The 18,676-nt window shown below is 34.0% G+C and overlaps 1 protein-coding gene and 1 non-coding gene across 4 annotated transcripts; one reads left to right on the top strand and one right to left on the bottom strand.

Moving 5' to 3' along the window:
* Positions 1–2,604: 2,604 nt before the first annotated feature.
* LOC125228202 (tumor protein p63-regulated gene 1-like protein) lies at positions 2,605–13,289 on the top strand. 3 transcript variants are annotated; one of them, XM_048132678.1, is made up of 6 exons: positions 2,605–2,828; positions 6,364–6,571; positions 7,138–7,314; positions 9,063–9,173; positions 11,441–11,574; positions 12,641–13,289. In XM_048132678.1, exons 1-6 carry the CDS (start codon positions 2,648–2,650, stop codon positions 12,841–12,843), a joined length of 1,014 nt encoding a protein of 337 aa, XP_047988635.1. In that variant the 5' UTR covers positions 2,605–2,647; the 3' UTR covers positions 12,844–13,289. The 3 variants fall into 3 exon arrangements, with proteins under 3 accessions (XP_047988635.1, XP_047988634.1, XP_047988636.1); XM_048132677.1 differs by having other exon boundaries at positions 9,063–9,188; XM_048132679.1 differs by lacking the exon at positions 9,063–9,173.
* A 5,215-nt stretch (positions 13,290–18,504) lies between these two features.
* Trnak-cuu lies at positions 18,505–18,576 on the bottom strand. Its single transcript has one exon. It is a non-coding gene; the product is annotated as a tRNA-Lys (tRNA).
* Between the last annotated feature and the right edge of the window lie 100 nt (positions 18,577–18,676).

The raw sequence follows: 18,676 nt of genomic DNA, 5'->3' as shown, positions 1-18,676 counted from the left end.
ACGTAAATTTTAATTCAATTAACATTCAGTATACAAACGTTTATTGGGGAATCCCCGATGCTGCGTGTAGCGTGGAGAGGCGGTGGTGAAACAACAGTAAAAAGTGATAACTACCAACTACAGATTTCGTAAATGTTACTTTTATAAGACCAGAAATTAAAGTTATTTGATTAAATTCGTTTAATAGTTAACATTAAGTCTAAAAAACCGTATAAAAGTTTTAACTACTTTAAAATTTTGAGATTTCGTACTTTAGAAAAAAAACATACTCCAGAAAAAAAATCTGTTTTTTTTCACGGTTTTTTTTTTCATGTTTTTTTTTCAAGCCAGAAAAAAAAACCGTTTTTTTGCAACCCTACGCTCATCCCCTCTCGGTTACCTCACAGTTACCACCTGTTAAAAACGCGAACAGTCGACCTGTCATATTTCACTCATACAAGCATAGTACGCGTTCACAAGCTTAGACTGTGTGCTAGGAACGCACCTCTTTCATATATTTGATCGCCAGCTTAACTTAACGTTAATGGAATAATCGACGACACTTAAAAAAATATTAAAAATGTAGGGGTGAATTAAATAAGGTTTCATTCCCATAGAAAATTTTAATTTCGCGCCATTTTTTGTGCCAAGATTTGGTTGATCGTCTATAGTATGCCATCGCTTCGATGTGGTGAAGTTATACGATACACTATGTAACAAAGTGTTTTTAACCGTCAAGCCTCAAATTTCTCAAAACTTTTGAAATTCAAATTTTGGAATAACCGCTTGCGGGATACGAATGTGATAAACAGCAATTTTGCTCAGCAAAAGAGCAAATAATTTAAGCTGCCTTGTCCGTTTTCAATCATTTTGTCCGTACACATGTTTGGAAACATAATACAACGAGGTGCCTATAAAAAATGATATGCGATGAAAAGATGAATGGCTTATTAGCATATTTATAAGGAGTGCCATTTGTTAAGGCACCAGTGTTTAAAAACTCATGCATAATTTTGAACGACAAGCGGTCTACCGTATGCCTTTGAGATGGGATTCTTTTTCCCATAACTGTGGGGACGTTACCAAGATACTTATCAAGTTGTCAGCGAGATGACCTCATTTGACCTTAGTCTTCATAATATGCGTATGTATATCGACCGTTTTGCGTGGCCGGCAAAAATTTTGATAACCCATTTTTGACACCACTTCATTCATATAATTAAATCTCAAAAGCGATCAAGAGCTGCCTATACGCTACCGTTTAATTTTTTCCTCATAAAAGTAGCTAACAGATCACCTTAAAATTGGGCCAGAGCCAGACTATCTTTACACCGACTTTGAAGTAATAAAGTGCCATAACAAATATCATATTTTCACATTTTTCGACTATGCATGCTAACCAATGCAAAGTTACCTTTTAGGTGCAAAATGAAATTTCATCTTTTTTAATAAGTTGTGACGTTCTGTATAGAGTTTATGATTTGTATTTTCAACCATTTGCATAGTAAGTTTCACATCCTCACTGATTTGTAAAAACTGGTCGATTTTTTTAGAAGTTAGGTAATGAAATTTGTAAAATATAAATAAATATATTTGGTTAAGAATAATTTTGATTTTTATTTATTACACATGTGCTTAAAGGAATGTATGATGTATTTATGATGGATACATGTAGATATTTATTTGCTTCCAAGTACCTACATATAAAATTTAATAATAATATTGAAATCTACAAATGTATTCTCACCCATTTTTTGCGCCTATTCAGTACCAATTCGGTACTTTTTACTACTTACAAAGTTGGATTGCCTAAAAATTTACTAAAAATATACATGGCCATTTCCGTCAAAAGGAAAAAAAAGCGATGTACTCTGTCAAGCCATTTCCGTCACTAAATATGCGACAAAAGTCAATGTAAGCGCGAATGTTTGCCAAACAAGATTCTTGATGTTTGCCAATAGAAAATTTAAATTTCGCGCCTTTTCCTAGTGACAAACTTGTTTGACCGACTACTATCGAGTTTTCTGTTTCGAGGAAGGTTCTCTACAGTAAGGCTCCCCACAGACAGTCTTAAAAATTCATAATCTTAAAAAAAACTTGTATGCAATCTGACAGTTCAGATCTGTCAGTGTCTTGTCAGTGTCAGTTTGAACTGTCAGATTGCATACAAGTTTTTTTTAAGATTATGAATTTTTAAGACTGTCTGTGGGGAGCCTAAGCGCATCAAATATACTCTGTCAAACAAGTCTGTCAGTAAATAAGAACAAAGAAAACTATATGCATCCTTTTCTTTAGGGTGCTGGAGAAAAGGATACCTATAGTTTTCTTTGTTCTTATTTACTGACAGACAGACTGGTTTGACAGAGTATACTATTATACTATTCTTTGAAGCGCCTTTACAGCGCATTAATATGAACGCAGCCGTAATGCTTGACGTTTCGTTGTGTAACGCTCTTTGACATAAATTTCTACCAAAACTGGATATATACTCTATTTAAAAATACACTTTATTAGAAAGCAATAAGACTCTATTCAGTTCAAGGCTTATTCTCGAAACAAAATATAAATAACTCATGTTGCATTAGTAGATCCTGCCATGTTTGACGTTAGTCTTATCGCGGTCGATTATTGAATTTACGAAATTACGTTTTACAATTTATAAGCAAATATGAGCGACTTGCTTGACGATGATCTGGAGTTCCGCGGCGGTACGCTGCAACTGTCTTCGGAAAATAACGCTGAAGAACAAGGAGGAAGTAATAATACTCTGGGTGTTAACACAAGCAAGCCTTCAATATTGTCGGGAGCAGACTCCTTGCCTTCGAATTCGTCTACGTCGTCCCTTGCCGGTAAGTAGCTGTGAAAACAATCATGTGCATTGTTAGGTTCCTTTTCTATTAAGATTTCAAATCAAATCGTTGCTCTGCACGGAATATTTTGTTTATCGTACACATGGATTGATTATTTTGTTAAGAACTTTTTAGGTAAAACTAATTATTCCAGCTCTTCGTATTAAGCTAATTATGATTCTCCATTTTAATAATAAGTATCAATTATTTGACATTCTAGTAACATTGTTCCTCCAATATCGGTTTTGACAGAGTTTTAAGTTTTTACAACTATATTTGCTATAGAACATACAAACACAATAAAAAAACTTGAACCAATAACAATAAAAATTATTGTCAACCAAGATAAGGTCATTTAGAAATGTAAACATTTCTCATAGAAATAATACTACCTACTATGGTAATTCCACGGAGGTTGAGGTGAATGATAACACACACAGCTAAATGAAGATTAGTACTGATTGCAAAAAAATGAATGAATGAAATGAGTGAGTGAATGTAAAAAAAACGCTTAATATATTTTTGAAAAACATTATTATTTATTGATATTGATATCATTAACTTTATTGTTTGTTTTTTTTTCATGTTCTTATTTACTGTTTTTTTTTTATTTAAGTTTCATGATGCATTGGATTTATCTGTAATGTCATTGAAATATGTTTTTAAATAAATAAATAAATAAATTAATGGTATTAAAAGCAGTAAAAAATAATGAACAAATCCTTTTATAAACCACCGTCACTTGGCATATCTTCATCTGATTCGTTAGGATTGGGTTTTGGTTTTCGGTTAAATCATCTATCATAGGTTCCCTTTCCCTATATCTTTCTTTCTTCGTTTTCTTGGGTTTTTCTGAAAATACTGTGAAACGTTTCTTTATCAAGTGCTGCTATTTCTTCGTTTAATTTTCTCATGACGCTATTAAATGTGAACTCAGTATTACTAGCTGGAAGTCGCGGTGGCACGAATAAAATTTTGCTAAGGACAAACGATATTATATTATTAAATTAAATTATCCGGTGAACTTTATAGCTCATATGAAATTTCACTTCCAAATAAGTATTCAGCTATCGATATATTTTATATCGGAAGGATGTCCCTATGTTAATTGACGTTATTGCCACTGCGACTTCTATGTCTGCTAATAAGTAATGAAAAAATAGATAAACACTATTTTAACAGCTACGATGATAAAATAAGGCAATTTATTACATATTCAGTAATCTTTGATTTCTACGATTTATATTACAATCATAATCTGACAATTAATTAATCACATACGAGATATTTTATTTTCTGTTTTGTTTGAAAATTGTTCTATAGACGTAATTCTTAACAAAATAGTAAATAGAAACTTTTTGGTCTTTCTTGCAATTCACTGTTGAATCTGCAGTCGGTTCACGGTAAGAACACTAATTTCAAAATTTCGTTGTCATTACATGACAGTGTTATATGTAGTGTGCGTGGCCTCAACTGAGTTGAAACTACCTATATCATAAACATCAAATTTCTATGAAACTATAATGAAGTTTACATAATTCTTGCACAGTAGCTATCAAAATTGCTTTAAATCTAGCTTGGTTCAACTCTAGTAAACAACTGTAACTAATTTAATTGAGATCTTATCAGCTATCTTATTATTAGTGTCATAATGTCATTATACTATTTATATGCAGTATTGATAAACATTGTATTATATTGCTTATTACTATCTATAGCTTTATTATCTTTTATGTTAGCAGACATAATAAAATTGATCATTGATTATTTTATAAATGTTACACATTTAACTTAGTATAGATTGCTTTTGTGATGTGCAGTGATCGGAACTATGGGAGTAAAACTTTAACCTCTAGCGACCCACCATATCCCAATGCCAATAAAATTTGAATCAATAGTACTATAAAACAGGGTTGAATTTCTTTTTACAAAAATCGAACGAATCAAAACAAAAGCAACTCAATTATATTTAACGTAGATTCAAATTCCATTGTAGGTATTTTGTCTTAGTATTAGGACTTTGAACCCCAAGAGGCTGACAAAACCTTAGAGCTGATATTAAAGTTAAAAAAAACATGATTTTTATTTTCAAATCCATACTAATATTATAAATGGGAAAGTGTATGTGTCTGTTTGTTTGTCCGTCTTTCACGGGTAAACGGAGCTACGAATTGACGTGATTTTATAAGTGAAGATAGTTGAAAGGATGGAGAGTGACATAGGCTACTTTTTGTCTCTTCGTAACCCCCCACTTCCCTAAAATTTAAATTAAATTAAATTAAAATTATTTATTTGGTAGCAATACAATATTTGCATAATTGGGCTAGTATCTCTTTTTAAGTATTTGAAATACTTGTATTAAGAGAATACCGCTCTTCCACTATTGGTAAGTACTACAGTTTATAATTGTTTATAAAGTAATTAACAGTTTTTAATTAACTAAACTTACAATTATACATTACAAGAAAATTATAATTATATACTTTTTATTTAAACATCATGCTACTATAACTATTACATTAATGTAACTAGCATTAGAATCAAAAGTAAATTTAGATAATATATATCACATTATTATTATTTTGTTTTCTGTATATAGTAGTCTGGGGATCATCCACATATTACGTCACACCAAATTTCAGGTTTTTGGACCCCTCCCCCCTCCTATGTCACGCTTTTTTGTATCCCTTTAACTGGGATTGTCACATTTAGTATAACCCCCTTCCCCCCCTTACACTGTGACGTAATATATGGATGATGCATAGTGACTATTATACGAAAATCCTTATGTAATGAAATAATTTAAATAGGGGATGAAAGTTTGTATGGAGTATTCCAATTTTCGAATTTAATGCGAGCAAAGCCGCGGGCAAAAGCTTGTTTAATTATATACCTGATTTCCAATACCTTACTACAGTCGAGTTCATAATTGTGTCGCTTAACTTCAAACCTGGGTAAATCCATTCTGCTTTAAGGTTGAACATATAAAAAATATAATATGATCTGAAAAATAATCAACTTTATAGCAGAATGGATTTACCCAGTTTTGAAGTTAATCGACACAATTATTAAGTGTATATCATGTTATTAAGTGTGCATTTTTCACCTTATTGCACCTTATGACCTCGACTGTACAAGGATATTCATATTTTCATGGCTATAAGCACTGTATGTCCACTTAGCAAGTTTTGGTAAAGTTTTACTCCCATAGTTTCGATCACTGGTGATCTGTGTTTACATTTATGTATGTATGTCACTTTATCACACACAAACTAGTTTACACAAAAGAGAATAATATGTATGTGAATACATGTACACAGGTGCACCTATTCCTAAATTTTGTTTCGTCGGGTACCATGGCGGGCGGTGGTCTAGTGGTAATGACGTTAGCCGCGTAAGCTGAAGACCCGGGTTCGATTCCCGTCTCGACCACGTTTTCGGCACAACCTTGTCGTTTTTTCTTTCGTGTATGATATCTATTTCAATTTACAAGTCAATATGAAGAAAATTGCACCTCTATCTAACTATTTTACAGAAGGCAGGCCACAAGAGCAGGCTAATGCTTCCGCAGCCCCACCAGAACAAACCGTATACCCCCGCTATGATGTGCCGTTCAACCGGGAGAACATTCAGGATTTCTTCACGTTCCGGAAGGGAGTTGTTGAGGCTGCCATACAGGAGTGCATCACAGTCCTACTGTTCCCTGAGGATGGGGAGTACCTTGGCTCTTGGCTGCTCACAGAGTAAGTTTATAATTGGTACTAAGAAAATTTTATTAGAGAAAATATATATTTTTAGTACAGCTGGTGCCTTTGGTTTGGCCCGCAACCCGCAACTTTAGAGGGCCATATGTACTGAAAAACGTCGCAAAATACACGTGCGGAAGGGAAAATCGTAACTCGTGTGATTTAAAACAGAAACTTCCTTTTTTCCTCTGCCTCACTCTGAAGTTTCAATCTGACAAGAAATGAATCGAGACACCATCAGTACTGAAATAGTACATTACGATACAAGTGCGTAAAAAAGGAAGTTCGTAACGAGTGGCGATAAATTCGACACGAGTTACGAATTTCCTTTTCGCACGTGTATCGTACGACGTTTTTCAGTACAGAGTGGCCCTACGAAGTTTCAACCTGGCATATAATGTACTACTTCTCGCACTAGTGCGTAAAAAGAACACCATCTGTACTGAAAATAAGTATTTATTATCTAAATGAAAAAATACTAAATTCGTTTGGTTCATGGAGGATTCCAACAAGATTAACACAGAGTTTTATAATTGTAGTTAATCATTAGCAAATATTTTCAGAATAACCCTCTGGGACAATGAGAAGGAGCGAATAGTCCTGCTAACGTCCCGGCTAGTTATGACCATAAAGTACGACTTCATTGCCATGAAGCAGCTGGACTTCAAGAAGACATACCTGGACGACCTGGACACCATCGTGATTGGGGAGCTGGTGTACCCACCTTCTTCTTTAGTGCCGTGAGTACCTGCTTGCTTACATTATAGGACGCTTATACTGTGAAAACCGCTTCACGGAACATTGCTGAACCAAACAATTTAATATTTAGGGTTCTCAAAGGTCGGCAGCGCATAAGCGGCTCCCCTGATGTTGCTTATGTCCATGGGCGGCGATGACTGCTTCCCATCAGGCGGCTCGTCTGCTCGTTTACTGCCTATTGCATAAAAAAAAACAAATCCTATTAGGTTATCAGCCTGGCAAGTAGTCCCTATCACACTTACAAATAGTCCGATAGGGACGGCCTGATGTTTTATCATTTATCGCGCGACCATGCTTGCCTGCCTGGATTTAAAAAATTGTAGTTGCATCTGTGAAAACTTACTTCTCCAATTCCGAGGAATGAAATAGGAACCAAAATGTACGCTTTTATACTAGGTTTCTTTTCGATTCGACCAGGAAAATGGGTGACACCCTACGACCATAACCAAGTCTCTTACTAGCCATGATATTCGTGTGAGGTGCATGCACCAAGTGTTTTTATTGGGACTCACCGGTTGGTCAAAAAAGGGTACACCCCACCAGGTTGATCCGTTATAGTGGTGCCACACTCCATTTACGTGACCCCCATTGTGGTCCAATACATTTCAGTGGCTTAGGGGTATAATCGCTGTTAATGTTTGTCTTATTTGTGTTTTAATTTTATTGGTTTTTGGATAAATGTGCCTAATGTGTAATCCCATTTGTTGTTTTATAACTGTATTCTTTATGTGCTAAAATCACAATAACTATCCTAACAAAAAATAAAATGTTCAAAAGGTATCAATTAAAGGTCAGAGCCACATGACAACGGCACCTACTGGCTATATGTAGAATACATTGTTTATTACAGTCTCTCTTTCACTATATGTAAGTACAATAGAATAGAATATATTTATTTTCCCCTCACTAGCTCGGAAACACGTGTTTTGTCCTTTAATACCAGCGGGTAAAAACGCATTTTATCCACTAGTGGACCTTGAATAAAGTCAAATTAACTGGTTTAAAATTGATAAAAGTAGGTTAATCTAGTAATAAAGATGATTTACCACCTGTGGAACTACTGGAAGCAGTGATAAACGCATTTTTTGCGTTGTAGTTTCCTCGCTATAGTGAGGGGAAAAGTTTTGTGTTACACTCGGGTGCAAATGTATTTTACTTCTCGTGTGTTAAAAAACTCTTCTACTCGCTTCGCTCGTGGTTCAACTATAGAATCCTTTCACTTGCTCGTTTTTCAATTCCACACTCGGCGTAAAAATACAACTTTGCCCCCTTGTATAACAAATAACTATTAACGTCACAACATAGTACTTACAGAAGAAGACATGCAAAAATAACTATACAATGAACGCTACATAGGAGGTTTTCTGCGAGAACCTGACTAAATCTAAGATTTGTTTACGGTTTTAGATTGCACTAAACAGCAGTAGTAACTATTAGCAGGTCAAGGGTGTCGCTAAACCTCAGAATATTAGATTTCTGTGGTCTGACTAGTGACACTATATGGTTCTAAACTGTTATCAAGTCAAGGAAATAGTAGCCTATTTACTTATATACCATGCAAAAACACTATTATCTTCGAGTTTGTGGTCGAATTTAGTCCTTTAGGTCGCGAAGCCTCTCTATCGTTGCGTGTAGTCGCTAAAAATCGGTAAGATGCATGAAAAAAGAGTGCACCTAACTAGTCATCTCAAAAGAGGTAAACTAAACCAAGCAACCTCTCTCACTACAGTCGGTTGAACGGCATAGCGACTGGCGTCACTACGGTGGTGAAGGACGTGGTGATCGACCGCCTGTGCCGCCGGCCCAGCGACGACGGGGACGCCAAACTGTTTGATTACAAGTATTTTGAACCTAGGTACTTTGAGTTGCGGTAGATGATTTTGGTTTTTTTGCCCGCTTGTTTAACAAATGCAATGTTAGGCCCAGCCACGACATTGGTCTAAGCGCGACAGCGGTGAGCGGCAGCCATACGTGCGAATGAAAAATCCCATCGCTGTGTCTCGCTCCAATATATGGCCGCCGCTCACCGCTGTCGCGCTTAGCCTAATGTCGTGGCTGAGCCGTTATGGTTCCGATTAAAATTGGGCATGTTTTTAAGATGTAAACTTTACATACAGTAGATATGTTCTATATTTAAGTGACAATGCAACATTAAAACTTACCGCACGATAGATTCTGGATTCCGTTGGTGTTGCCATTTATATACGAACTCTATATGCTCTATATGAATCAAATAGTAAAATGGGCCCTACAAGAATAATAATAGGAGCGCTTGATTGCATTCAATTAAAAAATGGTGATTTTTCTTACTAACATTGGCATTTGATATATGGAGACACATTTGTGAATTAACATTTAATTTCAAATACTAAACCATTTAATAGTATTGAGTTCTCGGCTAGTTCTGGTTGTAATAAGCAAATTTAGGCTATTCTTCTTGTGATTTGTGATGTTAAGCTTTTTCGTTTTTTGACTCATTTTCGTGTTTTGTACGTTGTAATATTTTTTCGTGTTCCAATTAAGATTGTATCCCGCTTATTATTTAACTATCGAACTAATATCTCATTTCGGTATGACTGCCAAGTATGTACTTGTTTCTTTTTTTTTTATTTAGACTTTAGACAGGACATCTACTACTAATATTTTGCTAATGCTTATTAACATATTACTCATTACTGACACTTTTTGAAATTATTTTAGTTGGCTGATATGATGTAAAATAATTCATTGAAAAGTTACTATGAGTGTATTTTTTCAATGAATTATTTTACATAATAATGTCAATTGAAATAATTTCAATTACTAATTTATATACGCTTTCACTGTCGCAGCTTTTTGAATTGGTTTTTGTTTTAAATTGGGTGTTGCTTGTAATACTTACTTGTTTGTAATAATATTTTTTATATTCAACATTTAATATAGCAGCTTACAGTATTTTGTAAATACAACAGTCAGATAATGCTGTACTTTGAGCTTAAATGTAGTCATAGTGCATAAAAGTCTAGTGCGCATTTTTAACAATTTAACAAAATGTAAAAGAGCTTATTTACCTACAGCTAACCGTAGATTGATCTAAGTATGTAGCATTTTAAGAAATATGTGCTTTTCAAACCGTATCACAAAACAACTTTGCTGCACTGCTATTTACTTAGAGTTACTCGTGCTACGAATTGTATACATTTGTATATACAGTCAGCCTAAAAAAATTGTTTAGGTACCACTTTTTGACCACTTTACTTTTCTTTTCATAAGTATTTAAAATAGAGTCGAAAAGTGGTAAACAACTTTCTTGGCTGACCCTACCTCATACCAAAGATGTATTGATTGTATTGAATATGTCTAAGTCAATTGCTTCATTTTGACAGCAAACGTCTAAGAAGTTACGCACTGGTCCCACCAAAAACGAGTAAGCGATGAGCTATCGGTGATGAAAAGGGACAAAAGATGGTCGCCCCTGTGTAAATAAAAGAGACGCGATAATAACGCAAGAGAGTAACCCCCTTATTCATAAACGTACACTAAAGTTATCAAGCTGATAAAGTTCGTTTGTCCCTTTCCGACGTATTGGTGTGATAGAAAGGGACCAACGAACTTTATCGGCTTGATAACTTTAGTGAACGTTTATGAATAAGGGGGTTACTCTTTTATTTATACACTGAGAGAAAATACAACCAGTTTTCATGTTCGTTCAACAAGTTTTTTGGTTAAAATAGCGCCTACGTGCTCTTTGGTTCAAACAACAAGCTACTTGTCATTTGAATCGGCAATATATTTGAATCAACAAGTCGATTTTATAAAAACAACCTGACACATATTGTTTTAAACATACGTTTGGCTGATTCAAACGGATAAACCGCAACAAGTCGAACTTGTTAAATTCACAATGCAAATTTCTCTCAGTGTACGGGAGCGACTATCTTTTGTTCGTTCCTCTCGCTGATAGCTCACTCGCTTTTGGTGCGACCAGTTGCTTACACATCTTATACATATTTAAAGTCACATACAGGTCGAACGCGATTCGCGAGAACAAGTGTTATACATCTTATACACTCAATAAATCTTTAGTTACACATTGTGTACCTTATTATATTTCTTATATTCTTACAGAGAACGTAACCTACGCGGAGTTCGTCTCATGTGGAACAAAGGAGAGCCCCTGTCGCTCAAAATGGCGTGGAACCCTTTTAGTCAGGACGTCCCGTTTATTACCTTCGCTTCGCATCCTATTTACTGGCATAAAGGTATAGTGTGAATTTTCTGAGATGAACTTTTCGCTTTAGCCGTAATCTGGTGAACAAAGGTCTTTGTTTCTATTATTCACCGCGGCTAGCTCCCGTTTAAACGGCACGTGCTATAGTCTCAGTGTAGTTAAAAAGCAACTATCATGATAGTAATAAGGTTCAAATCCATAAAAAGACCTTTCGGAGATAACACATTTTGTCATCTTCAAAAAAAGTTACCTGCATACTGCAAACTGTTTAATAAATTTGAACCTTATTGCTATCATGATAGTTGCTTTTTAACTACACTGAGACTTTAGTACGTGCTGTGGAAACGGGAGCTAGCCGCCGGGAATAATAGAAACAAGGGTCTTTGTTTAACAGATTACGGCTAAAGTTTAATAAATTTGAACCTTATTGCTATCATGATAGTTGCTTTTTAACTACACTGAAAAAAGGTCATCTCAGAAAATTCATACTATTATAAATCATTTTGTTAAAACGTGTGTTGTGAATATTATGAATTTTTCATCAAGTAGGAAACCAACTTGTTACTATATGTGCGTTTTACATTATCCGATCCGATAACGGATGTAGGACCGATAACCCATACATTAACCCCTCAAGCGCCTTGTTCCAGATCTGTCCAGGCAATTTAGACTGTAATTAACAGATTGAAAGTTATTCATTCAGTAGCAAATTTTTGACAATGGCGTTCCAGGGGTTAAAGGCGCCACCTTCGTTTTTTGTCTTTGACGTCCTTCCTACGTCCGATATCGGATCGGTTAATGTGAAAACGGTCTAATAGGTATGTGGGTGGATCAACACTGTCCAGGGACAACATACCTACCTCTATAATTGGTTTAATACCTAAGAGTGCTGATTATGAACAGTATAATAACTTGTATAAAACACAAGGTAAAATTACAATCAAAACAAAATATTCACATACAGTTTTTCTATTTTTTTCAAAAGTCAACTGGTAAAAAATGCATTACTTGAAGTTACCACATACATTACCAGAAGGCTAACCGTATTCTTCACAGAATGGCGATAATAAGTACTTATAAAAATCTTACTTTTTCAGACGACGAAGTAGAAGAGCGCTCCACATACGACATGGAAATCTTCGCCCAAAAGCTACAAAGGGCCGTCGAAGCTATGGCCTCGTCATCCTGCTGTATACACCACGCGCCTATAGTCATACAGAGTTACGTAGGAGTGACGTCACTACTGCACAATAAGACTAGTATGGGCTTCTTCAAGGTCAGAGGGAAGTTTAGTTTTTAAATACCAAGGCCTATGACATTAGTGTCTAATTTCCGTGACAACGTTTCAAAAAGAAAAATTCTAAATGTACGCCCGAACGCGCCTATAGTACATTACTCATTTAAAATCGTTAACCAAGCTGAAAGGCAAACATTTTTTTCAAATTTTGACGTTGCCAATTGATGTAAGATGATAGAATACCTACCTACTCTTTATTGGCATACCTCAGCAAAAATACAGCGGAGACAAAACAATTGATTATAAAACCCTTGTGTAGTACATATTTATATGAGATAACGTTCAAGTAAATTATGGCTTTAGTTCGTTTTGTAATAGGAATACAGATTGATAATAACTAAACTAAATAATATTTTATACTTTTGTTTTTTCATACGAGTAGCTTTCTCAAAGAAACAAAATCTATCCCAATTTGGTAAAGATATAGTGATTGAAATACCTCTTGCCTTCCCTAATAGTCTAGAGCCAATTTGGCCACAAGTCGTCTCCTTCACGATTTTCGTCGACATCTCTTCTAAATACCTAAAACAGGTATGGATATGTTCCTCGTTCTCTCCAGATTACGAATTGACCTGTTTTAGTTTAAGGAGGGGGGACGGGTCGAGAAAAAGGGGGGAAAGATGGCGACCGACCATCATAGATATTTATTCACATCTTGAGTCCTATGGCACCAATCTGTTCGTGCAAGGTGTCATTTGAAAGCTTATTAAACCTACTTTAATTGTTTTCAAATAAATATACTCATAAAAGTAACCGTTTACGAAATATTTGAAAATATGTGCTTTTTTTTCGCGCATGAATTGCACAAGTACTAGTAAAAATGCGTCTAACTCAATAAACAATAACTTTACCGCAATTGATGTTATTATAAAATTTTCGCGCCTATTCATGCTCTTTCTAAAAATATAAGTTTCATTGGTATATGATAATATATAACCATGTAATTAAGAATTTTGTTTGGCAGGGGTTATCCTCCAGGTCGCATAAACGGGCGCTGACCGTAGTAAAGTATTCAATATTTTTGAGGTCTTATTTTACGGATCCATATGTGAGAGGTATCGTTTGAAAGATAATTAAACCTACTATAATTGTTTACACATAACTATAGTCATAAAGGTAGCTGTTTACAAAATATTTGAAAATATGTGTTTTTTATCGAGCATGAATCGCACAAGTACTGGTAAAAAATGCTTCTAAGTCAATAAACAATAACGTTACCGCAATTGATGTTATTATAAAATTTACGCGACTATTCATGAGCTTTCTAAGAATATAAGTTTTATTGGTAAGTGATAATATAACCATGAAATTACGAATTTTGTTTCGTAGTGGTCACTCTGCCGGTCGCATAAATGAGCGCTGACCGTAGTAAAGTATTCAATATTTTTAAGTTCCTATTTTACGGATCCATATGTAAGAGGTATCATTTGAAAGCAAATTAAACCTTCTATAATTATTTTTGAATAACTATAGTTATAAAGGTAGCTGTTTACAAAATATTTGAAAACATGAGTTTTTGTTTCGAGCATGAGTTGCACATATACAGATAAAAAATGCTTCTAACTTAATAAACCATAACTTTACCGCAATTAATGTTATTATAAAATTTACGCGAAATTTCATGCGCTTTCTAAAAATGTAAGTTTTATTGATGTATGATAATATATGACCAAGTAATACGAATTTGGTTTAGCAGGGGTCACTGCGGCCTGTCACGATATTGGGTGCTGACTGACCGTCGCCAAATTTTCTACATTACTCAGATCCTATTTTACTGATAAATTTGTGAGAGGTATCATTTGAAAGCATATTATGCGTACTATCTTTATTTCTAATACTTCAAGTCGAAACTGTAGAAGTTTACAAAATATTTGATTAGTAATATGTGTATTTTACTGTGCAAAAATAGCATTGGCATTGATAAGACACGCTTCTAGGTCAAAAAATTATAGTTTTCCGCAATTGATATAATAACAAAATAAACGAAAAATTACTTACACAAAAAATAAGTTTGGTTTGTATTGCATAAATAATTAATTTTAATTTGTTCAGCTCACCTACTGCGCACCATCATATAAATGGATGTCCACCGTCGTTACCTTTTTTCATGATTTTTCAGACTTTATTTCACTGATCTATATTCACAATAAATATACCCAATTTATCACGTATCGAATTTACTTATACACGGTGTTTCCGGTATCACTCAAAACCTCAGACACCCCAACTGATTTTTATTTTTTTAAACTCATCTAAAGTATTCATCTTTTAATCTGATCGTTACTTTTTTTTAAATTGAATTTTTAATTTTCTGTACAGCTCTACTTGACTTTTAGCTCTACACTCAATAAAATAATTGCTAACTACCATCATAAACCATAAGACTATTTATTTGTGTACGATACTGCAACGACATAAGGTTTACCAATAGACAGCTAAGATGTCACTGTAAGACACTTTAAAGCTTTGTCACAGTAAACTTCAAATTGGACAGGTAATCGCAGTAAGCAAATAAACTCAATATTCAAAATGACAAGGTTGTAATTAGGTACGTACGAGTTCAATTTGTTATGACTTATGATAAACATTAAGATTAAACTGACAAACAACGTCAAACTAGTAGCGGAAAAAATAATCGTCCAAGTAACCAGCCAGTATTAATACCCCTAAATACTGAAAAAAAGGTAAACAACCTCTATCAATGCGATATACAAAATGTTGTATTACGAGTACAATAGAATGGGCAAAAAAAAATAACTAATAATACTAATTTAAATAAAAATATTACCCCCATCAAGATATAGCTCAATCGATTCTACTCTCGATTCTGAACAAAGTGTTTTCAGGTTTTTAGTGTTAAGTGAAACACGGTGTATACTTAATTGATCAGTAAAATAAAATCTGTAAAATGATGAAAAAATTAAGGCAACGGCGGTGGACATCCGTTTATATGACGATTGACCGTGCGCAGTGGGTATGGTGGACAAATTAACATTAAATATTTAAGCAAAATTAACAAAACTCATTTTTTGTAAAGACCATACATTTTGCGATTCATTTCGTTATTATATCAATTGCGGAAAAATATAATTTATCGAGCTAGAAGCATGTTTCACTCGTATCAGTGCGAATGCTATTCATATACAGTAAAAATACACTTTTTGTCAAATATTTTGTAAACTTCTACAATTACGACTAAAATTATTAAAAAGTAACGATAGTACGTAAAATATTCTTTCAAATGATACCTGTCACAAATGGATCGCTAAAATAGGATCTGAGAAATACATAAAATTAGGCGACGGTTAGCACCTATTTACGTCACGGGGGTGCAGTGACACCTGCTAAACCAAATTCGTTATTACTTGGTTGTATAATATCATACATCAATAAAACTTATATTTTTAGAAAGCACATGAAATGTCCTGTAAATCTTATAATATCATTATTTGCGGTAAAGTTATTGTTTATTGGTCATGCACTAAGATACAATCTTAAAAATTATGAAAACGGCAACGAAAATGGTCATCCATGTATATAACGGTGTGCAGTGAGTATGATGGATAAATTAACATTAATTGTTTATGCAATACTGACAAAACTTATTATTTGAAAAGGTTTAAGGTAATTTTGGCGTTTATTTTGTTAGTATATCAATTGCGGAAAAATATAATTCATTGAGCTAGAAGCATGTTTTACTCACATCGGTTCCAATGCATATTTTCAAATATTTTGTTAGCTACTACAGTTACAACTAAAATTATTGAGAAATAATGATAGTACGCATAATATACTTTCAAAAGATTCCTGTTCAATAAAATAGGATCTGAAAAATATAGAAAATTTGGCGACGGTCAGCATCCATACGTGGCCGGGCGCTGTGGCTCCTACTTAACCAAATTTGTAATTACTTGGTTATATAATATCATACACCAATAATACTTATGTTATTAGAAAGCGCATGAAATTCCACGTAAATTATATATGAACATCAATTCTGGAAAAGTTGTTGTTTATGGATTAAGAAGCATTTATTACCAGTAGGTACTTGTGCGACTCATGGTCTATAAAACACATATTTTCAAATATTTTCTAAACAGCTACCTTAATGACTATAGTTATTTATAAAAAAATATAGTAGATTTAATTAGCTTTGAAACGATACCACTCGCATATGGATCCGTAAAATAGGACCTCAAAAATATTGAATACTTTACTACGGTCAGCGCCCATTTCTGCGACCGGGCAGAGTGACTCTTGCTACACCAAATTCGTAATTACATGGTTATATATTATCATATACCAATGAAACTTATATTTTTAGAAAGAGCATGAATAGATGCAAAAAATTTATAATAACATCAATTGCGGTAAAGTTATTGTTTATTGAGTTAGACGCATTTTTTACTAGTACTTGTGCAATTCATGCGCGATAAAAAACACATATTTTAAAATATTTCGTAAACGGTTACTTTTATGAGTATAGTTATTTAAAAACAATTAAAGTAGGTTTAATAAGCTTTCAAATGACACCTCGCACGAACAGATTGGTGCTATAGGACTCGAGATGTGAATAAATATCTATGATGGTCGGCCGCCATCTTTCTTCCCCTTTTTCTCAACCCGTCCCCCCTCCTTAAACTAAAACAGGTCAATTCGTAATCTGGACAGAACGAGGAACACATCCATACCTGTTTTAGGTATTTAGAAGAGATGTCGACGACTTTTTGCAAAAGAGGTCGTTTGGTCCCTGACTATAACATTGCGTTTTATCAAGTGAAATAAAATAAATTGTGTATTTTTATTTTACTTTAGGTTTTGACATCAAAATGATAGATTGTTTAGGCAATGTTACAGCTTATCTTTTGGTACTTATCGCGTTGTCTGCTATTTTAGTATTTTTATTTAGAATTTAATTTGCGGTTTTCATGTTACCATGCAGAATACCTAAATACCTAATAAGTACATTATAATGATTTATTATTAGGCGTTTATTGGACTTGATTTTTTTAATCCAAGAGCATTTACGGAGTAGGAGCATAATAAAATAATGATTGTAATAAAATAAATTTTAGTTAAATGTAGGTAAAAATAAAAAATAATCTTAAAAATACTCGATAATGTTTAAAAACTATAAACACCATTTTAAATTTGATCAACATCAACCTAGTAAATAAAAAAAAGATTTAGAAAAATCTGTACAGACCTATTTGTTAGTAAAGATTATACAATCTAAGTATCGTGAGCAAAGTTTTAAACTTCGCATATCGGCATGCTAATATGTATGCAGATATCCTCATCTAATTCTTTTGCTGACTCTACAGAGACGTGACTTTTAGAAAATATTATTGTATATACCTATTTGAGGTCTCTATTTCATCGTATGAAAGTCAATCGTTAAGTCTGCCACGATAAATAATGATATTTATATCTTTGCCTATTTGTATTGGAGGAATATAATAAAAGACACTACTTAAATGATAATAATGTAATTAAGGTCGTATGAGCCTTTCTTGTATGGAGAAGGTTCCTTATGGGCATTTTCAGAAATAGAGACCCAAAATTAGTGACAGTTGTTAACAAAAATTAACTTAATTAACGAGTTACTTTTTATAAATTGAAATAGATATCATACACGAAAGAAAAAACGGCAAGGCCCACTGGTGGCCGAGCCGGGAGTCGAACCCGGGTCTTCAGCTTAAGCGGCTAACGTCTTTACCACTAGACCACACGCCCGCCGAGTTACTTTTTGTTAAGGTGGCTCGCTTTCCATACAAAAAACATCTACCATTTATTTAGTCACCGCACACTACAACTAAATTAAAATATGCGCATA

The sequence above is a fragment of the Leguminivora glycinivorella genome, chromosome 7 (assembly GCF_023078275.1).
Source record: "Leguminivora glycinivorella isolate SPB_JAAS2020 chromosome 7, LegGlyc_1.1, whole genome shotgun sequence".
Classification (NCBI taxonomy): domain Eukaryota; kingdom Metazoa; phylum Arthropoda; class Insecta; order Lepidoptera; family Tortricidae; genus Leguminivora; species Leguminivora glycinivorella.
Note: the sequence above shows the minus strand (reverse complement) of the source record. Positions and strands in the feature narration are given on the sequence as shown.